We start from the raw sequence: 21279 nt of genomic DNA on the forward strand, positions 1-21279 counted from the left end.
TGCTATCCTCTCTAGGAGGAAGTCTCAGAAAACTCCCCGATTACTATATTCAATCCAAGGCCTTGGCATCAAATATAGAGCAAAGAACACAGGTTTTGTACTGTTGTTAAGCAAAGTTTCCCAGCAGTGCTCTGAAAAGCGCAAAGAATAAAACCCAGCAGCCATTAAAGACAACGGCACGAAAGGGTGATGTTGCTCAAGTGTTTTACAAGGAGTGGGGTCATAACCATGAAATCCTCAGCACATGCAAAAAGTCAACTGGATAACAAAGAAACTTAATCATCTTAATGTGGCGTTTTAACGACGCTGCTGATTTGCTGTGCCAATTCAGAGATAATGAGCCCCTAATGCTACAGATGTTCAGCCAGACTAAAGAAAAAAAAAGGAAAAAGAAAAGCTTTCCTTGTATGCCATTTCCTAACTATCCAATTAAACAAATTGTGAAAGCATATCAATAGTTTACCAGGTTTTGACAGCTGTTAATCGGATTCAGATGCCGAGGAAGAAGAAGGGAGTCGATACGTGCGCCTGCTGACGGATTCTTGTGACTACCTGGACCTGACAGGTATTAACTGCTGATTCCTCACCGTTCTCTCCACAAACCGTCCCCAGACATCCCAGTATAAGCCCAAAGCCCAGCATGCGCGCACTAGAGGCGGTCCCCTGCCAGCAGGCGAGATTCCTTCACCTAACGCAGCCTGAAACAGAACAGACCTACGTGGTGAAACGGAAAAAGTCAGCGGAGTTTCCAAATTCAAGTCAGAATCCTGCGTGTTTATGAAAAACACCTCTACAACGGAATTAATGCACTGTGGGGGAAGATCTGTCGTGAATTAAAAAACACCCATATTCCTTAATGAATAAAGAGAGGCTTGCAGTACATCCCATCAAAATTATAAACTGAGGGGGAAAAAATGAGAAAAAAAATAGCCATACCTGAGTTTTTTTGCTTAAATAACAAGAAGAAAATAATTACATGTGACATACATGTATATATTGAAAATGTGGAGGCTATAAATAATGGGGAATTATAAATCGTGAAGCGACACAATGGCAACATGAGATTTTTTTTTTTTTTTAATGGAGGCACCACAGGCAGAGATCAGGCAACTTTCCCCCACGTCTGTCTTCTGCACCACTGCAGATACCAGTTCCAGGGAAGGGCACGGAGTCCAAGCCTTTTTGGCCCAGCCTGGCTTTGTTTATCCCACCGACTCCAGCGACAACAGCAGCGATGCTCTCCTGAGATTGTTCTTTGCCAGCGAAGGCGGAAGCCATCACCGAGGAGCAGCACCAGCCCTCAGCTGGGCCGTAGCGGCAGTGTCGCTGACGAAGACGCGCTGCCAATAACCGTGCAGCCTCTCGTGCCGCGTGTTCGCCACCGGCCTCCGCCCGCCCGGGAGCCCCGCGGCCGGGGGGCCCTTTTTGGGCCCCGGCATGCCAACGCCAACTCCTCTGCACCGAAAATCCCAAGCCCTGCGTGCGGCACTGGAAATCCACCCATTTCACTGCCTTGCCTCACTAAAAATGACGACTTGGACACAGATGTGCTGGCTGTCATCTCATTTCATCTTTCTGCCTTCAGTATTTTCTCAGCGCTGTTGCTCAGGACCCTTTTCATGCAACACGCAAGCACCTATTTTGTTTCGACACGGCGAGATCCCAGACCAAGCGGTAACTCCTAACTCAGCCGGTGCAGGGGGCACCTGGTGGAAACTTCACTTCTAATCATAGGAGCGAAACTTGTGTAATTCCCCTCGGCGGAGTGCACACTCTGCGCTAATGAGCTTCCTTGTTTTTATTGTGACTTGAAACAAAAATAGAAACAATTCAAACTGAAATGCAGCACTGAGAACTGGAAGGAAAAAAACCCCAAAGCAGGCAGCATTTTCCAAGCACTCGGAGGATATGTGTTTTCTACTTCATTAATACCAGTGTCTTTCTATCATTAAAACACAGTGTAATTAATTGTACAGCTAGATAAATAATAACAACAAAAAAAAAAAACCCTGAAAAAAACCCAACAACAGTCCTCTTCTCCAAGCTCACGTGAGCCAGGAAAGTTAAATTACATAACTGGTTCTTACAGCACCTTCTCCAAATACAAGGATTTCTCTTACAAAGCTCTACATTCCCGTGTAAATCTATCACTTCATACCTAGTATTTCCCATCTATTGCCAATTTCTACCTAGTAACAATCTAGTGGGGCTCTTAGGACTTTCGTTCAAAAAGTTTCCAAAATATGTTAAAGTTATACCAACAGAAACAGTGATAAAGGAAAAATGTTCTCCAAAAGCGGGTGCTGCCAAAGGTGGAGGTAAACAGGGTGCCCGCAGAGCCACACCAGGCAGCACCAGGCTGTGGCTTAGGGGAGGAAAGGAGAAATCACGCATTTCACTGACACCACAAACAGAATTTGGGGGAGCAGAACGTCCTTACCTGAGGCAATACGACCGGGGGCTAGAAAACTATGGTTAGTCCTATGCTAAAATGATGACGGGATTTTATTTTTATTTTTTTGATTAAAAAAAATGTCAACAGCTCGCCATTTTCCCTCTCTGCCCACACCCGCAGCGCTGCACAGGAGCACGGAGGAGCAGAGGAAACGCCATCCCGCACCCTGTGCCTACGGTGCCCAGATTCTCCAAAGCCTCTCCCAGATGAATTTTGTTTCATTTATGACACCTGTTAATATTATCTGTTCAAATCTTCATTTCTTTAAAGTCACCCTCTTAAAAAAAAGAAAAAAAACACAGAAAAAAATGAAACTGTACGAGCTCTTCCCTTCTGTTACAGTTAAGGTAACATCACTCATAGAACACGTTTCTAAAATGACAATTCCTGAAGTCCAGAAAGGCAGATACACTCACAACCGTTAAATCAGACTTCAATTAGACAGTTAATCAGAGAACATCTGGACCTAGCAGTCAGACTGAGAAAGGCCACGTGTGAAGTTCCGATCATCGCCTTCATTCGTTACATCCAGGGACCCATTGCTGATACGACCACTCAGGCACGGGCGCCTCTGGTCAGCTGCCGCTTCAGATGAACTGCACAGCTCAGAAGCTGCACGTGTGCTTTCATTTAGCCTTTTTTAATTCATCTCCCAAAAGTCTTTCTTACCATGCAATATACACTTGTGCTTGATGCTAGAAAAATATAATATGAAGAGAAAATATAATAATCTGAAAAACAGGGAAATCTGTGACAAGCATCAGTGGAATTTTAACGCCTACAAACCGAAGACAGGAGCTTGGTTAAGACATCGCACAAAGTCCTTGAACACCACAATCTGCACAAAATTAAGCGCATGAATTTGATTCAACTATAAAAATTTTCCAGTAGTAAATAACCAAGATTCCAAGACTTGAATTTTAGATTACAAGTACATTCTCTCCAAACCGAGGTTTATATCATTGAGTACTTGTGTTTCACTTTTAGCCTGCTCTTCTGCAGAAGCGTGTGCGTCCACTCTGTGCTCCCTTCCTAACGTCCAGCCCCGCACGCCAAATCCCCTCCTATCTGGCAGGGAGGAAGGCTCCGGGGAATTGTTCTGCCCTGACGAGCGGCCTCCAGACGGCCTGGGAGCCCCGGCATCTCCCAGGGCCGCTCCTGGACAGGGTGCTGCTGCCGCAGGGAAACAGCCAGCGTGCCCGGCATGCTCAGCAGGTGAGGTGCAGCTACACTCCCTTCAGCACGAATATGTGGAATCGAGCTCCAAACTAACAAAGTCCGTACCAGCTCCAGCAGAAGGAACAAAACCAGGAACAAGCACTGGAGTGCCTGGACGCAGCGTGATGGGAGACGGTGTCGAGGAAGCAGCAAAGCCAGCCCGAGGTACCAGCAGCGAAACACGGCATCGAGCACACGACGCAAACCTTGCATCATCCAATTAAAAGTCAGCCAACAACTAGACACCAGCCCTCTGGAAACTGAGTTTCATCAATTCCAACGCTCATGGAACCGTTTGCTGCACTTTAGCCAAGTTCTGACTCTGGTGGATTTATTTCTGCTTTCCGATCGCTTTCCAGCAGCACAAAACGTCGTAAACCTGCCCCTTCGACTCTGTGTGCCAAATGAACAGCCTCGTTTGGGGGCAAAACGTGAGTCATCCTAATTAACTGATTTCCTTTCCACCAACCCATACTTCTAAAAATGGATTATTTTCTACAATGACATGTGATTCAAGCTCCTAGGGCCGTTTTCTTCATCTTCACTTATTTCCTGCTGGGGGTGGTGAGGAGGGAACACACCACAACTCTTCTGCCCTGGACTAGATTTTACTTTGATGCCAAAGGAGTAAGTATTTCTCTCACTCTTAATTTCAAGGAATTATTTTGTACGAATCCGAGATACTCATTGTAGAACAAGTGAAGAAAAATGCAGTTTTAAAAGCTACGGAAAGGAGCCCACCATCTGTCGAATAACGCAGTGCACCCGTTCTCCTTCCAGACCCTGTCTTGCCCGATGGCCTACACCGATAGTCAGGATATCTCAAAAGCAAATTCTGTGTTCTGCTCACTATAATGGGTTAATTAGAATAAGAAATAGCGGCACTTTTGGGATCATTTCAAGGTCATTGGAACATCCGAGTCTCGGTACCAGCCCTGGTGCTGGACGGAACAGTCGAAGCTGCTGGCAGTCATTGCCAGGCTGCGGTGACACCGGTGCCATGTCGATGTCACCGACCGTGCCTGGTAGCATTCCCGCTGCTGACAGCACAGCACCGCAGAGCTCAAAGTCAAGAGGATCTGTTGTTGACAACGCTCAGACGCGACTTTCAGCCCAGGCGCAGGCAGCGGGGCAGAGACCCGGCACGGTTAAGCAGCGCCTGGGTTTGACACTCGCAGAAATCCCCCGTTCAGTGAACTTCTGCAGCGCGGCACTGCTGATGTTGTGAGATAACCCCTGAGTCCCATGAGCGGCAGGGCTCGATCTGGGCTTGGGAGATGTAATATTCTGATAAAAAACGGCACTTCCTCTTCAGGCAGATAAGTGCGCGTGCGAGCAGCACCGCTGGAACCTCAGTACGCGCCCAAGCGAGGGTTTGTCATCCCCTCCTGTCTCCCTCCAGCCTTTCAACCGCCCCCTTTCACACACCTAAATGCAGCAGCAATTAGCATCCATAAACCACAAATGTGGCTTCTATTTCTTTTTATTTCACAACCATGAAAGCTAGCTAGCATTCATAACAGCGAAAAAGTTGTCTGCCTCAACAGACGAGGGAATTAAGGTGCAGCTACACACTCGCGCCTGACTGTGACTCCTGTAGGAAAGAACGTGGCTTTTTTTATTTAATTTTTAAATTCAGGATGCTTCAGCTTCAGCCGCCAAAGGTAACAGTGTTGGGGGCACATAAAGAAGCACGGGAAATTAAGCGCTTCCTCCCCATTTCACTGCTTGTCTCTTTTCAGACCAGATACAGGAAGCGCCATGGGAACGGCGTATTTTTGTCGTTGCAGGCGAGCATACGCCATGTGCACCACAGCATGCAGCTTCCATTCCCTTGAGGCAAAAAAGGGGGTTTGTTTTTATCTTTTTTTTCTTGTTCTCCATCAAGCTTGTAATTAACATATTACTATAGCCTTCTGCCTGATTGTTCGCCCTATGCCCGGCAAGCCAGGCGCCCTTCTCAAAGGGGTGCGGAACGGGACAGGTTGAGTTGTTTTCGTCGAGTCGCATCTCACCTCGGCAGCTGTGACACCGACTGACCGAACAACGCGTCAGCCAGCGTGTTTGCGTCTGCTCGGAGAAGTGCAAATAAAGAACCGTTCACTGAAAAAGTGGATTTCCTTATACCAAATGAGCACCGGTTACGATGACATTTCAGCCCTATACATTGGTTTATTTAGTGCCTTTACAAAATTTCTGTAGCCTTTTGAAAGCATCACAGTACCGCTTTCTGCAGACCCAACATCAGAAGCTCCCCCAAACTGGAGTTAGACAACATCTAGATTTGACCAGGCTGCAACTTCTGCTCGAAGCCTCAGAAGAAGTCCCCACGATGTATTTAGTGTCACCCGTTAATAACACAAAAAATGTACAGTCCAAGAAAATGGGAGATTGGTACTTACTATGAATGCTTGACAGAACACGGAAAAACCAGACATAATTGTACTGAAGAAAAACATGTTACAGACACATTAAGGCAGTGGAAAGCAGGCTATCAAATGCTTGATCTCCCTTGATGAGTCAGTGGCCTCATGTTCTTATGCTGGCCTGCAACAGATGGAACAAACCCTGCAGGCATGGATCATGCAGGGGTTCAGGATAAAAAAAAAAGGGAGAGTTTTCTGTGATGCCGGCTGTCCTCAGCGATGAACTGTGAAGATACTGAGGTGGAATTGCTCACGCTAACATTTATGAGAACCACGCAAACATTTGTCATTCTTTCTCTTTAAATTTGCTCTGCAGTGAGGGTATCGGTGATCACAACTGGAAAAGTGCCAAATAGGGCCTATTTTTTTGTCTTTAGACAGACAGACTTTTCAGCCGTAGGCAGGACATCATCCATTTCCCAAGAGCCATCACCGATGCTGACGGTATGTCTACTCCGCGATTCTGGAGAATACTATACATTCATTTTTACCGGGGTTAGCGATCCCCGAACGATAACACTCCCACCAGGGCAGCGCTGTCAGAATGCGGTTTCACTTATCTCGAAGTCAGACAGATAGTTACGGACCCGCCAGGACTGCTCAGTGACTAACGCAGCTGCTACGGTCGGCCTGCCATTTATACAGCAGACATGACGCCAAAGCTAAGAGTATTTCTGAATTCTAGTATCCAACAGCAACTGAGCTGCTGTGGTTAGGAAGAAATTTAAACGCACCTACTGATATTTGCACAGCCTAGAGTTCTAGCACAGCGTGCTTCAATAGTTAAGACTGACTGTGCTTCCGGTACAAGAATGACTGCAGAGAACTTTATGTGAAGCAATGAAGTAAACACAACATATATGTTTCATTTTGCACCATTTTACACTGAGACACTGTACCTGTCTTCTTCATACATTTAAAACAGCTTTCTCCTAGCAATCATCTCTTCATTCCTATAGGGAGAGTCAAAGAACAGAGCACTGTGGCACTGAGTAGGTTCCCATTACTTTAAAATGAACGACTGCTCTCACGGTACAGGGAGTCTACCAGAGAGCGACCTGTGCTTTACCGACATTCATAGCACTGTCTTTGAGAGGTAAGTTTTCAGTATCTACATTCCAGAACAAATTGTAAAGAGACTTTAAGAGATCAACAGCAATATAAAAACTGAATGGTATATGAGAGCAGTATCAATACAAACATTCTCTCACAAGGTTGAAGTTGAACCAGACGTCAATGTAGGGAAAAGAGCCTGAGAAATGGTGCTGAGGCTGAAGGGCACAGGACAGCCAAGAAGCAGAAAAAAGACCTGCTTGATGCCATGAGGCTGTGCAGGCAAGCAGCACAGCCAGTGCTCCTGGAATGGGAAGGTGGGGAGAAGCTCGAGCAGCTCCTCTCGGATGGTAAATAACGAGGGCTTTGTGCAAGAGACCCTGTCCCGGCCTCCTGCATCCACAGCTCTGCGAACAGAGGAGCGAAGGGCAGCGACACTGGGAAAGCAGAGGTAAAAAGCGAGCTGGTGTGAGTGGAAACGGCACAAGGGCTGGACAAACAGCGGGAATCTGGCTGCAAATGTTGTGTGCTGTGGGATCTGAAAGAGAGATCAGATGTCTTAGATGTAGAAAAGGCTCAAGGTGGATAAAAACATTACACTTCTCTTTTTAGGGTCAGCAGAGCAGAACTCACCTGCCCAAGCTAGATTCTACGCTGCAGACATCTATACTAAGCTACTCTCCACTGACTCTATACAAATGGAGTCCTGCAAAGTAGCACCTGCTCTGGGGACACGAGGCGTTTCATCCTAAGCCAGACAGCCAAATTTGGTCAGAAAAGCTGCACGCTCGCTCTCCATCGACCTTCAAGCAAGGCCAGACACGAGCACGGTTCTAGACACTGGAGCTGTAGACACTTCGGTGAGAGTAATGTCACCCTCCCCATGGACTCTTGCTAGTGCAGCACTGCCTTGTGGGGTTCTTGTTGTTTTGTACTTTGTTAATAAATAGATATGAGTTTAATTGCTAATAATGCAGAAGTTTAACATCCGAACATTTCATTTTAGTCCACAATAAAGTCATCACATTAATGTTATAGGGAACAACCAAAGCTACTTGGGCAACCAAACCAGAGACAATTCTTTCGCGATTTACTTGATTCATGTGATACACGAACGCTACCTCAAGACTACTAACCAAAGCCACAGACGTAATTTGTCTTGAGACTGCCGTACTGCCATGGACATGCAGTGCTTGAGAGGCAACACGAGACTGGTAAAACAATGCCTGTCCTCTCCCCAGCACACGGATACCACATCCTCCAGCAGGCAGCATTTTTCACTGTTTGTGGTTGAGAACTGGCATAAATGAACACGCTCGGCTCACTGGCAGGAGTGTTTATTAATGCTGTGATTTCAGTTGTCGAGCTTCTAGCAGAAGGAAGAAGTTCAAAGCCTCTTGCTCTACCTCTGCGCCATCTACACACACACAGGTCCTGAACTCTGATGGCCTGTAAGATTGCTGAGTCCAGGAGCTGCTTCTCTCATCTTTTATCTGTGAAGAGGGCCTACTAGTTTTCAAAGATACAAAGGAACATGTGTTTATGTAGGACCTCTTTTAAATTAAAAAAAAATATGCATACTGTTTTAATATTCTACTCATACCTGTGTCTTCTTTCAGAGCTGTACAGGAAGGCTCTACTGTTCAAATGAAACCATGAACATGGTAAACTGACCAACCCTCTGTTCACCCACGGTTTAAAGTACAGGATTACTGCTACAGTTTGAAATTCTACAGGGCTGAGTTGTCCTATGAATTTGAGGTAACTTGCCCTTTCTTTCAAAAAAAAATCAAAAATAGAACAATTTCCAAGTTATTTTTCAGATATGAGAGTAGCCTGACAACCTCAGTAAGAAGTGCAGTCTTAACACACGCATTTGTCATATGCAAACTACTTTTAAGCATTTGTACGCTACAACACACACGAAAAGAGCTCACCGTACGCACATGCTTTTTTATCTTGCTATCCATATTTCACAGATCCTGTAAAAGTGACCTTTGCAAAATGCAGGCGAGGTTCCCTGACGGAAAACAGTTGTTCCTCCTTTAAAGCATGTTGAAACGTTCTAGACTCATTGTATTGTTATTCCTTTTACAAACATGCAGGAAAACCACAGCCATGCTCCAGAATAAACTTTCTAACCACTCTCACAGCTTATTCAGATTAATAAAAAGACAAAGTATAACTCTTATTTTTCAGAATTCAGTCTCCACTTTACCTCCTGCTTCTTCATTAGACTGACTGTGTTCCTTCAGATCTTCCGCATTGTCCATACTCTCCATTTCCTGGGCTTTGCGCAGATTACTGTCGGTCAAAACCTCCTGTCCTTCTGCAAAAGAACCCCAATAACAAACTATTTATGCTCCAAGAAGATTTCCAGGTGATTACCTTCAAGTATCAGCAGACTCCCAAAGCTGCTCCCAGCGCCCACAATGTCCTTCCTACAGACCCATCAGCTGCAGTCTGGCCGCGTGGATTGGCTTCCCAGAGCCCTACACCAGCTCTCACACAGAGCACACATCTGCAACGAAGCCTACAGCTTTTGCTCAGGTTTAACCATGCTGGAGGTTGCTCTAAATGACAACAAATCAGGAAGAAAACCCAGCATATGTGCCTCCGCAGAGCATGTGCATGCTGACAACCACGGCTAGCAGGGCAGCAAGCAGGCTTTTCGGGGCACGGAAAAGGGATCACAGCTCTGCTTTGTTCACTGGGGCAAAACCTTCACCGCCCTGGCCCCAGGCCAGGAAGCCCCGCAGGCACATTGAACCCGAAGCCCTGCGAACCCCGCTGCCCTCTCGGCTTCTTTCACATACATCCTCTTAAACACCAGCAACATTATCGGAAAGTCCTCTGCTGAGCACTGCGGCAGCGGTACGTCCCAGAAATCCAAGACTCTCTTCTCTGAAACAGAGCCAGATTTTTAACTATAGTGGAACTTCTTTGGATGAAGTTTTTCAAATAAAGCCTCCTTCATAAAATCTGTAATGCTGACTAACTCAATACTATGCATATTTCTGTAAATTTCAGATCAGTATGCTGTTTAAAAAAAACTGACGGTGTTTTTTTTTAATAATCTTGTGAATGTTTAAAGTTCACAGCAATATTGTGAAATTGCTGTTAAAATTGTTTAACTTATGAAGAGTTGGATAGTAGAAAATCCAGTCCTTCTCAAGCTAAATATTACATTGGATCTGAACAAAGTTTTATTTTCTGATTACCAAGAAAGTAAAACACTTGTCCAACTCACACAAGAGGTTTCTTTTCAGATTTTCAGAAACGCAGTCAACAAAAAGAATCACATTATTCCTGCTTCCCTAACCGAAACTTCCAGCTTTCTTCCAAAAAGATTTCGTTTCCTACTACACTGTCTTTTTTCCCTTTAATGTCATTTTCCAATATTATATTGAATTTTCACAGTGTTATTTAAATTCTAGAGTTTGTTTTTTGCATTTAATGCTCATCTTTGTATTTGTGACTGTGCTGTTCAGTGCCCTGGGAATTTAAACAAGCTGCAATTCATGTATTTTTCTCCATTTAAATTTAAAGTTTTCCAGAGAGGGTGGAAGAGCAGTACCTGCAGCCATGGGCTGTTCCTGAGGATTGCTCAGGTCCATATCTGCCTGCGAACCTGCAAAAGATGGAAGAGCAGTCTGAGTGGCTTAACATGTAGAACCATTCATGACACAGTTGTTACAATCTTAGAAATTCCCATTTTCTTGACTGAAAGCAAAATTGAAAACCAAAAATTCTCCAAGAAATAAATACCAAATAATTGTTATGCTTCATTGTACAACTTCTGGCATGTGCCCAGGAAAGGGATTAAGTATTATTTTTAACTTCAAAAAATTACAGAACAGAATAACTTACACTTTCGATTTACGATCTCATTTTGCACCGTGTGAGCACAGCATAGCGGCAGTAACTCTGTATGAAGTAAATTTCTATAAAGCACAAACTACAAGATGTTTTTACATTCCTTTTCCAACACGAAAGGAAAACCCTATTATCTTCAGAAGATCTATCTGGTTTTCACGGGAATGCAAGTCCAGCTCCCGTTTAGAAATTCGGATAGGGATCAAAAGTCAGGAACTTTTACAAAATTTGAGAGCACTGCCTGTGTGGCCTGGTCTCCAGCAGCGCTGAGCGCTCCGCAGACCGCTCTGAAGGCAGTACCAGCTGCGGGTGTCTACGCTCCCCGCTCCAGCGCCCAGATTGCGGCTGGCGAGTTCCGCGGGGGGCACAGCGCTGACCTGCCCGGTGAAGTCTCTGCTCGCTGCCTTGAGAGCTCATTGATAGGAGAGTTGATCTTCTTAACAGTACCACAGCCACCTGCTTCCTTCCTCCTTTCTTTCCTCTAGCTGTTTTTCCCCGTTTTTTACATACCAGAAAATCTTTCATCATCTTTGAACATAAAAATTAACAGCTCCAGGACTCACAAAATTCCTGCCTGGCAGTTACATAACAGAAATACAGCTGCCGTGGCTGGGAGGTGTTAACCACCAGTGACATTTACCCCGTAATTATCTATCTTTACCACCACTGAGTATGGAACATTTCTGTGGTCTCCGCAACGTCAAAATATAAAGCTCTGCTCACTCTGCTGCAAAGCAGCCTAGCAGCAGACGAGGCCATCCAAAAAACTGCAGGGACAGAGGCTGGGCTGACGCGTCCGACAAAACACAGGCAAACTCGGAGAAGGGAAAAAAGCCACAACAGAACCATCCAGCAAAGGGCTTTTAATGGTTCTGTTGTCTCCCAAATAACAGCTTTCAGCTCCCATCTCTCAACAACGGGTCTAAGAGTCACCCTGTGCATGTAGTTCCCATTACTCTTAACTAGCAATTACTAAAGTGCAGCATGAGGATGGACTTCGTCACGATTCAAGCCACCCAGGAGTGGCCTGAGCTCCTCAGGGTGTAACTCCTGACTGGAGACAAGTCGTTAAGCTATTAGCACTTATGAAACGTATCCTAAAATTAAATCAGAGCTCCTATCCTCTCATGCAAATTGAGCATGAGTGCAAGCTTTTCATTAAGTGTCTTTTAACTGAGCTAAAAATTTTGCCTTCTGTCAGAAACAGTCATGGAATGAAATAACAAAAAGTTCACATATTTACTAAAACTGTATTTTTTAAAACAAATAAATAAGATCAAGGAAATCCACAGTTACAGCTCTTAATTTGTCTTGTTTCATTTAAGCATAGCAGGAAAAGTGAGGTACAAAGTAGCAAACAGACCAATTTATACTGCAAATAACAGCGGGGAGCCAGCAGCAAACACAAGGTACATGAACAACAATCTCTCTAGTATGGATTTCAAGTTTGCATTGTAGTAATATACTGAAATTACAAAAAGCCTTGTAATTGTGCAAATAATTAAGCTTTGGGCAAGACAATGAAATCCCCATTACTCTTTAATACTCGAACTTGATTTTAATTGCATTTTGAAATCCTATGCAGCTGCCCCGTTTGGGTGCTAAAGCACTGAACTGGTCGAAGCCCCAGCACTAAGCAAAGAGGGTGCTGCTGGGTGGGGGGAGAGGGGTGGCTCGGAAACTCTGCAACAATTCTGCCTTCCCCGGGGTTGCCAGGAGGTCTTGAAACGCAGAACTGGAGCCCCTACGTGACTCCTTCAAACCAGACACCTCTGCCAATATCCCTGCGTGACTATAGTGTTTTGGAAACCGCTGTACTCCCCGGGACATCTCCCGAGCGCTGTCACCCCTCTCCGGACGCCTGCATTGCTGTCGCTGCTGGGTAAATGACATCAGTGCGAGCTGCTCTGCACGGGGCTCGGTGCAACACCCGTCAGCCAGCCGGCCGCTCCGAGCACCTCGGGGCCGCAGCTGCGGGATAACCTGCCGGAGAACGGTACTGCCTGAACCACGCCACAGCCCCCCGACACTCATCCGTTTAATCCTGAGATCGCCTCTGCGTATTTGTTTCCATTTGGTTGAGCGTGACAGGTTCCTGTCCACGACGGGCTGCTGGGCAGGGCAGTCCTTCTGCAGAGGGCAGAACAACAACGCACCGTACAACATTGCTCTTTTCTGTGGAGAAATATCCCAGTCTTTGTACCACTTTCAAGCCTCCAGCACCTACTCATCCGTGCCTGGTTTCTTTATGATACTGGTCTCAAGCAGATTCTTACAGTCTTAGTGGTCTCTTAATTTTTAACCTCAGGTCTCTTTCCCGAGTAAAGGATTTCAAGCCAGATCCTTCACTGAGTCACGTAAGTGTGCTAGAAGGAGAAGGTCTAGGCAGCTTCCACTCCCGACTCCGTACAAATAAGACCGTATTTCTACCTAACATTCAGAAAAGCACAACACGGGAAATCACTTACAGAACACGTTAGTCTTCCCAAGCTTCAAAGAGATCCACTGCCTAGGGTGCATGGAAAGGAGAGGCTTGGCTTGCAGGTGCCACAGCTGACGCCCGAGGTTCATTTACAAAGCAGAAGTAAAATTCGTGTGCTTTTGAAACCAATCCTCTGCCATCCTGTATTCTACGCCAATGGGCAAAGTGACAGAAAATATTCAAATAGCTTGCTAAAAAAGTGCTATAGCATTTTAATACGTAACTGTGTTAATGCTTTATCCTGGTATTTGACCAGTTAATAGGAGCAACAAAACAGCCTACCTCTACTTTAACCCCCTAAAAATGATGTTTTTCAAACCAATGATAACACTAATACCCTTCTATCATCAACACAGCTGTAGCCAACAGAATGGGAGGTACGTCTCGAATTATTATAACCTTACCTGTCTGCCTCCAAAGTGAAAACCAGAACATTGCCTTTTTACTGCCAGCTGCAGTTTTCAACCCAACAGCACTGCGAAAGGGACATCTTTTTCAATCCCATATGCTCTTAGTCCTTCTGTCGCAGCATATGGAGCAAACACAGCTCGGTTCCTTGTCTTTGCACCGTCTTGAGAGGCAGCAGCAAGCCAAACCAAACCACACGCCAATCCTGGCCCTGCCCTACAGGTAGACCCCCACAGCCTTATCCCTGCCCGCTCGCCGCGGAGCCAGTGCCTGTGCTCTGCACAGCAGCCAACCTCTCACCCCAGCCGGTTCTTCACCGTCAGGCCGCTCTGCACCATTACGGAGGGACAGCCTACCTGACTTCCCCACTGAATGGCCTCCTTCAGCATCTCCAGTCTCCACGGCTTGCTGAAGAAGGATCCTGGACCACATAAACTCTTTGCACCTTTAATAACAGAGTCCCTAATGCTTTGCTGCTCTTAAGTGCCATGTAACGTTTGAAATGGCACAGGCATTTGAAGAGCATGTGTCATTTTGGGAAGAAACCCTCACCAGCAACGTCTTACTGAGGGTAACTTTTTTCTCACATTGTATATGACCTCCTGAACACGGCGGAATATCTGCCAGCAATCCAACATGTTCATCCCACCACAGCACACGGAAACAACAGCAGGAGGTCAGTTCTTGTGATCTTTGTGAAAACAAGCCAGTCACAGAGAGATACAACCCAGGAGACTGCAGATTTTGGCTTCCTAGACCTAGGTTTCAAGCTCCTTCTCTTGCCAGTGCCCATTTCCCGGTCAGTGACTGTGCTGAGCCTCCTTACCCAGAGCACACTGAGGACAGAAGTGTCACCCCGTTGTCCTCTGTGGCAAATTTCCCATCAACTCCAGTGGAAGTGCACCTTTCCAGAGCCCCATGAAAACAGAGACAGCTAGCAGTTACTGCATCCAGAGATAATGCAGTGTATCACTGTCTCTTACCTTAACTTCATCCCAAACACAACAAGCTCAGGCACATTAACTGAGCCTCTTAATCCCCACAAACAGAACTAAAATCTGAAGGATGGTTTGCATGTCGGCTTTAAGTGTACAAGAAATAGGAACACAAAAAAGAGACTTCTCAAATAATCCCAGCTGTAGTGGCAGAAACATGCTTATTTTCTAACCAGAGACTAAAATTGCTGATATGCCCGAAGAGCTTTCTTCTCCCCCGAGCGATACACAGTGGTCCCGACCTGATCAAGAAAATGCGGCTGCATTTTTAGGCGCCAAGCTGCCACCAGACCCGTTCTTTCTAAACATTAGCTCCATCCCTCAAGCAGTGATAGTCTCAGTTAATTCAGATTCTATGAGAGTAAATATTTAAATGGAAACATTTTTAAAACCTGTAGCAGAGGAGAACGCATTTTTAAACAGACAACTGCATCTAACTTCCAATAACCAAACCCCTCAAGCCTTTGCGAGACAGCAGAATCTCAACTCCAGCCCTCAAAGCGAGGAGCTGGAAGAGGAGCATCCACCCCCGCAGCAGCGCTGCTCTGCCAGGCTCGGTGCACGCACCGGTACCCGCGCTCTTCTCCAGCAGCTCGCTCCCCCGCAGCCCGGGGTCAGCTCGCAGCGTGGGTTTTGCTCCCCGGGGCAGCTCCCGCAAACGAACCGGCCCCAGCGCGCCTTGGGTCCGCCCCGCAGCAGCCCGGCATGCGGGAGGTCCCCCGCGGAGCGATGCGGAGACGGGGGGGAGGCCCCGGGCGCTGCCCCTCTCACCGCACCTCGCGATTCGATTCCCCCTCCGGAGCCTGCGACCTGGCGGCGGCCAGCGCGGAGGGAGCCGCCGGGAAGCGACCGGGGGGGGGGGGCAGCGCCCGCCCCCTGCCCCAGCCCGGCCCGGGGCCGCTGCTCACCTGCCCCGCTCCGGCCGCGGGTCCCGGCGCCGCCCGGCCGCCCTCGGGGCTCCCCGCGGGGCTCCCCGCCGCTCCCCGGCCCGGCCTCGCCTCCCGCCGCCGCCCCGCCACATCCGGCCCGCGGGCGGCGGCGGCAGCGCTGGGCGGGCCGAGAGCGGCGCCGGGCGGCGGAGAGCGGAGCCGACCCGGCCCCGGGGCTGCCCCGGGACGGCCGCTCGGCACAGCCAGCCCCGCGGGAGGGATGGGCCGGGCGTGCGGGTCTGGGGGTGCGGGGGGCCCCGGGCGCGCTCCCGGGACAAACGGACGGCGAAGAGGGTCTCCAGCCCGGGAGCCCAGAGGCCACGGCCGGTGCACGGCGGGCGGGAAGAAACCCCCGAGAGGCAGAGCCCAGAGCAGCCCTGCTTGGCACAGCGCGCTGAGGGGCCAGACCCGAACGCTGGAAACCCTCCGCTGTAGAGAAATCATCCCTCTGCGTTAGGGAAAGCATCCCTCCGCTGCAGAGGAAGCACCCCGCTCCACGGGAGACAAGCTCTTCCCCCGCCATCAGAGGTGGCTCCACGGGTGCAGAAGCCATGGCAGGTCCTTCAGCAGGGATAGCCCCAGGAGCGGGAGCACGGGGAGCAGCGCCAGGAGCAATGAACCAGCCCTAAGCGGAGGAGCCGTACCCCGAGGGCTGGGGCGTGCTGCCGTGTTCAGGGCCGAGGCAGCCGGGTGACCGCACAGATCCCCAGCTGGGTCAGTGGTTATGGGGTCACCCCGCACCACGGCACGGTCAGGGCTGGAAGGGGCCTCTGGGCTTGTCCAGCCCAGCCCCCCAACGCAGGGTCACCCAGAGCCGGCTGCACAGGGCCTCGGCCAGGCGGGCTTCGAGTATTTCCAGAGGAGACTCCAAGCCACGGCTCCACGTGCAAGCGCGTCTGGCAAGAGGCGTGCTTCGCTTCCCCCCGCTCTGCGAGCGGACCCGTAACTTGTCCTGGACGGCCGCTCGGAAGCACTGCTGGGCATTTTAGGGAGCCCTCCAGCTTTAAAGCCTGCAGCGAACGCTAACACCCAAAATAGCACGGGCAAGCTGCTTGTGATGACTTGGGCTGGGTCACTCAAGGGACAACAGCGATTCATAGGGAGAGTTTAGCAGGGCGACACGGAGCTATTTTGCGTTGGCAGACTTGTGACTCATTTCATTTTACAGCGCAGAGCCAAGCAGCCTAAGCCTTGAATAGAGCTGGTGTGGTGATTGTGCGCTGCGGTGCCCACACACATGAAAGAGCAACTGGTTTTCTCCGTACGGAATTTCCTTTGTGGACAGTTCATCCCAGCTCCCTTTACACATCATGCAAACACGGTCATGCAGCCGCAACTCTGAAATGAATGCTGCTTTCTTTGCATTGTTCGTTAGCAGATCGCACTCCTCGGACTGCACATTAAAGTTAAATGACTGAGAGAAGATTAAAATAAAACTTGTTAGCTGTTTTTCATAACAAAATAGCACTGCTGTTTAGAAGAATAACAAGTTACAAAATCGTTTCATAGATTAAAGCAAAGATTAATTTTGCTCATAGCACTCAGGGGACGGTTGAAGGATAATTTCTGTATGTCGCAGACAGAAGCCTGCAAGGAGGCTCAGGCTGCACAGGGCTTGGACGGGGCTTTGAGCAACGTGACCCAGCGCGGGGTGTCCCTGCCCACGCAGGGGGTGGCTCCGGGTGACCTTTACGGGTCCCTTCCAACCCAAACCCTTCTATGATTCACGAGGAAGCGTGAGCTGTGCCAGACCAACGCGCTCTTGCCTTCATGTGCAAGCTAAGCACTAGCCCTGGCATTTTGCTTCACCCGAAGCCCGGAGCTATTTACCAAGAAAAGGCCTAAAAAGGCAATAGCTGGCCTAGATCTCAGATCAGCAGAGGACGTCGGTGCGGAACAGGCTGTACCTGGCGTGCTTTGACATCAGAGTTTGTGTCTGCAGCTTCGACCTCTGAGGAGCCAGGGGCAGCCGAGAGAGGAAAACAACAACGCCAAGGCGCTGCCGATGGCGGGCTCGCGGACGGTTCTCAGCAGCGGCTGGGCAGGCGCTGCTGGACCCGCGGGGTTATCGCTGCTGCCGTTTGTTACAGTCCTGTACTTCTTGCAGCACATTGTGCTTTTGGTTTGGGCTGGGCTCTCTTGCGCCTGCAACTCGGCTGTATTTTAAAACCAAGAAATGAATGTTTTGGAGTCAGGAGATTGATGGGGGCTTAGTGCTTCTTTGTTCCTTTACTACACGTTTTCCACAAAGGGGTCCAGAAATCAGTAATAACACGCGGCTCGAGAATCCAGAAGTTCATGAAGTGGCAAATGAAATTGTGATCTGACCTGATCAGTTGGACGTAAACCCAAAGACAGCGAGTGCGAGTTACCGTAGCGCAGGTGCGTGATAACGAGACAACACGGAAACAGGCTTCTCCCACTTACTTTCTGTGCTAACGGCTGCATCTTAAACTGACGCTTTTCCATCTCTCGGAAGAAGATTCTGGAAATACAGTGTTAAATAAAGATATCTGGGATGACTAAGCCCAGTTCTCTATATTCCAGACAATCTCTGTATTCCCCTTCCAGAACCATTTAATTATTAGGAAGGTTTCTTGCTCCTGTGAACTTCAAGGCAGCCCTGGAGTCTACCGTGTGATGATCAGAAACCTTTCTGTTTCCCATCCCATGATTATTCACAGACATTTTCTCTTGCTGCCAGATTTGTTCTTTAATTTAAATCTTTACTTTCCCTCACATTTACCATCAGATAATCAACCGTGTCTTCTCCCTGCTTTTATTTCAAGGGCAGAAACCAGCAGAGCCTGGGTTTGCCAGCCTGCAGAATAATGCCACTGCTCATCGGGGCCCTCCTTTGCGCCGTCCCTGCCCAAGATCACCCACCTTAACGATCGGAGGCAAAGCGTGCGCTGTATCCCAGGTGCCATCTCTGCAGAGCCTCACACGGGTCGCTCACATGGCCTCGTGCTCCTCAAGATCTCCCTACACATTTCCTAGGATAAAATATTCACCTTTTTAATATCTACTCACACCACGAACATGTTTACAATGGTTTCTTTTCCTCTCCTATCATTTCCTACTGACAGAGCTTCCAGCTGTTAGCAAGAATACCTAGTAATGCATAAATACACGCCTTCACACTCTGTCCTGTTCAATCCTCCGCCCGCCATTCCCCTCTTCTTACAGCTAACCAGCTTTTTTTCCCCTGAGCTTACAAATCTGTAATGACAATTTATCAGTCTGTAACTTAGAGATATTACAGCCTTGAAAGTGGATGAGCCATTTGACTAAAGACACAGACCAGGAGCTGAAGTTTATAAAGATTCAAAACCGCAAAGCCTTCCAGTGAACGTACGATTTTCTAACAATTCACAAGCTGGGGACTGCGGGGCTGTGCAGGACAGCTGCGTGCCAGCAGGCTGTGAACACCCTTAGGAGCAGAGGGTGCTCAGCCTGAACCATGACTGGTTTGTAGCAGACACGTTAAAACCTGAATCATTTTGCCTGTACGGCGTAAGCGTGAAATGTGAACTTTGAGTAAAACTGAAAACATTCAGCACATGGGAACGCTGGATCTTTTGAGGTGGTCCCAATCACCAACGGTTCAGCAGCTCAAGGAAATTAAAAATGAAAACCCTGACATAGTTTTTATACCTTAACCGACCGCTTGGGCATCAATAGCTTGGTCTAAGGAAGAAGAAAGCGCGGCCGCTTCCCTGCAAAGAGAGAGAAGTGAAATAATGCGGCAGTGCACGCGTGCAGTAGAGCAATGAGTTTCGCAAGACATGAAATGAGAGGGATACTGCTTTAAAATGCCACCAGGCTGGAGCACAGGCATCAAACTATCGATGGAAAACACTTTCTTTTTCACACTGTGTTTTTTTGCACGCTTTATTGCAGAAAACTCGTAACTGAAGTGCTTTTTTTACGTGGAAGCATTGAATTAAAACTTCTACAGCTACCTACAAAAATAATTACCATTCCTGCGCTGGCTGGTTCCACATTTGTTATGCAAACACTATTACATCATTTCTGGACACTGCCATGGTCTGGGGCTGCGCGATAGATGTGATTTAGCGAATTACCGGGGGCTTGGCCACAGCTCCTGCTCTGGAGCGTCTCCTCCCGCGCAGCGCGCTCGCACGCGAGCCCTGCGCTCCCTGTTCGGCTGGGTTTCCTGAGGGCTGCTGTAACACTCGCTCTAGAAACAAAATATTTCTACTTCTAAGAGTTTAAAAGTGGCAAGCAGATCTTCCAAAACATGTAACTGACTTCAAAACCACTTGAAGTGATCGTGTGGCGTTGGGCTGTGTTTTCGCGCCGACAGGATATGCCCAGCTCGTATTTTCGGTCTTTCTCAGAGCAGGCGGCAGGAATGTTTTTTGGTTTTGAGCTGACAGCGCGCGTCCCGCAATGACTCGCTCCGGAGACCCGAGCTGCAGCACGCGCCGGGGCGCGGGGCTCGCAGGCACCCCAGGCCGCGGGCGCGGGGCTGCCGTCCCCGCGGTTTCGGGGCAGGTTTGGTGCGCGGAGCTGGCAGCCCCCAGCCTGCACCTACCCCCTCCTCACCCCCCCGTTTCCTATCCTTGCCCACGCAGCTGGAAACACCACCTTAGAGTCAAAAATAAACGGCCCGGCGCGCTGTGGGAGAGCGGTGGGGTAGCTGCTCGAGCGTGGAGCCCGGGGAGGGCGGCTGGCACCGGGGAGCAGGGCCCCCCTCAGCAGCCAAGCGCCCCACGCCCTGTGAGGCAAAAAAAAGTGCTAATAAAAGGATTTTTACAAATCATGGGGTGTGGGTGAGGGAGAGAAGAGGCGGCCAAGAGAAGCCGGGCACCCTGCAGCAGCACTGCGGCGAGGGGATGTGAGGGGAGGTGAGGGGTTGTGAGGAGCAGTGAGGGGTCGTGAGGAGATGCGAGGGGTGGCAGGGCGTGCTGAGGGGATGTGAGGGGACATGGAGGGGACGTGCAGGGATGTGAGGGGTTGTGAGGGGTCATGAGGGACGGCAGGACGCAGTGAGGGGATGTGGCGGGATGTGAGGGGTGACGGGGGGCGGCGGAGAGTGGGGAAGGGATGTGAGGGGACATGGAGGGGACGTGAAGGGGTGTGAGAGGACGAGAGGGGTGGCGGGGTGCCGTGGGGGGGGATGTGAGGGGACAGTGAGGGGCGGCGGGGTGCCGTGAGGGGTTGTGAGGGGACGTGAGGGGGCATGAAGGCAGGCGAGGGGATGTGAAGGGATGTGGGGGGCTGTGAGGGGACATGAGGGGCGTCGGGGGCGGTGAGGGGACATGGGGGGATGGTGAGGTGCGGTGAGGGGATGTGAGGCGCGGGGAGGGGCAGCGAGGGGCGGCTGCGCGCGGGGGGCAGGCGCGGGCGGGCCGCGGCGGGCGCGCGGGGGGCGGCTGGCGGCGCGCGGCGGCCGTTGGGCGGGGGCGGC

The 21279-nt window shown here is 49.2% G+C and overlaps 1 protein-coding gene across 4 annotated transcripts in view; it reads right to left on the reverse strand.

Annotated features, from left to right (window-relative positions):
• IKZF3 (IKAROS family zinc finger 3) overlaps positions 1–15891 on the reverse strand; it is a 37525-nt gene extending 21634 nt beyond the window's left edge. For 3 of the 4 annotated variants that reach the window (XM_075443763.1, XM_075443762.1, XM_075443760.1), the window contains exons 1-3: positions 15822–15891; positions 10730–10783; positions 9371–9481 (exon numbers count right to left, since the gene is read on the reverse strand). In XM_075443763.1, coding sequence (XP_075299878.1) covers positions 9371–9481; positions 10730–10769 — 151 coding nt within the window. In that variant the 5' untranslated portion in view covers positions 10770–10783; positions 15822–15891. Of the gene's footprint in view, positions 1–9370; positions 9482–10729; positions 10784–15480; positions 15538–15821 lie in introns of those variants that run through there. The other variant, XM_075443761.1, reaches the window with a different exon arrangement.
• Between the last annotated feature and the right edge of the window lie 5388 nt (positions 15892–21279).

Source organism: Opisthocomus hoazin, chromosome 26, assembly GCF_030867145.1.
Source record: "Opisthocomus hoazin isolate bOpiHoa1 chromosome 26, bOpiHoa1.hap1, whole genome shotgun sequence".
In the NCBI taxonomy this organism is placed as follows: Eukaryota; Metazoa; Chordata; class Aves; order Opisthocomiformes; family Opisthocomidae; genus Opisthocomus; species Opisthocomus hoazin.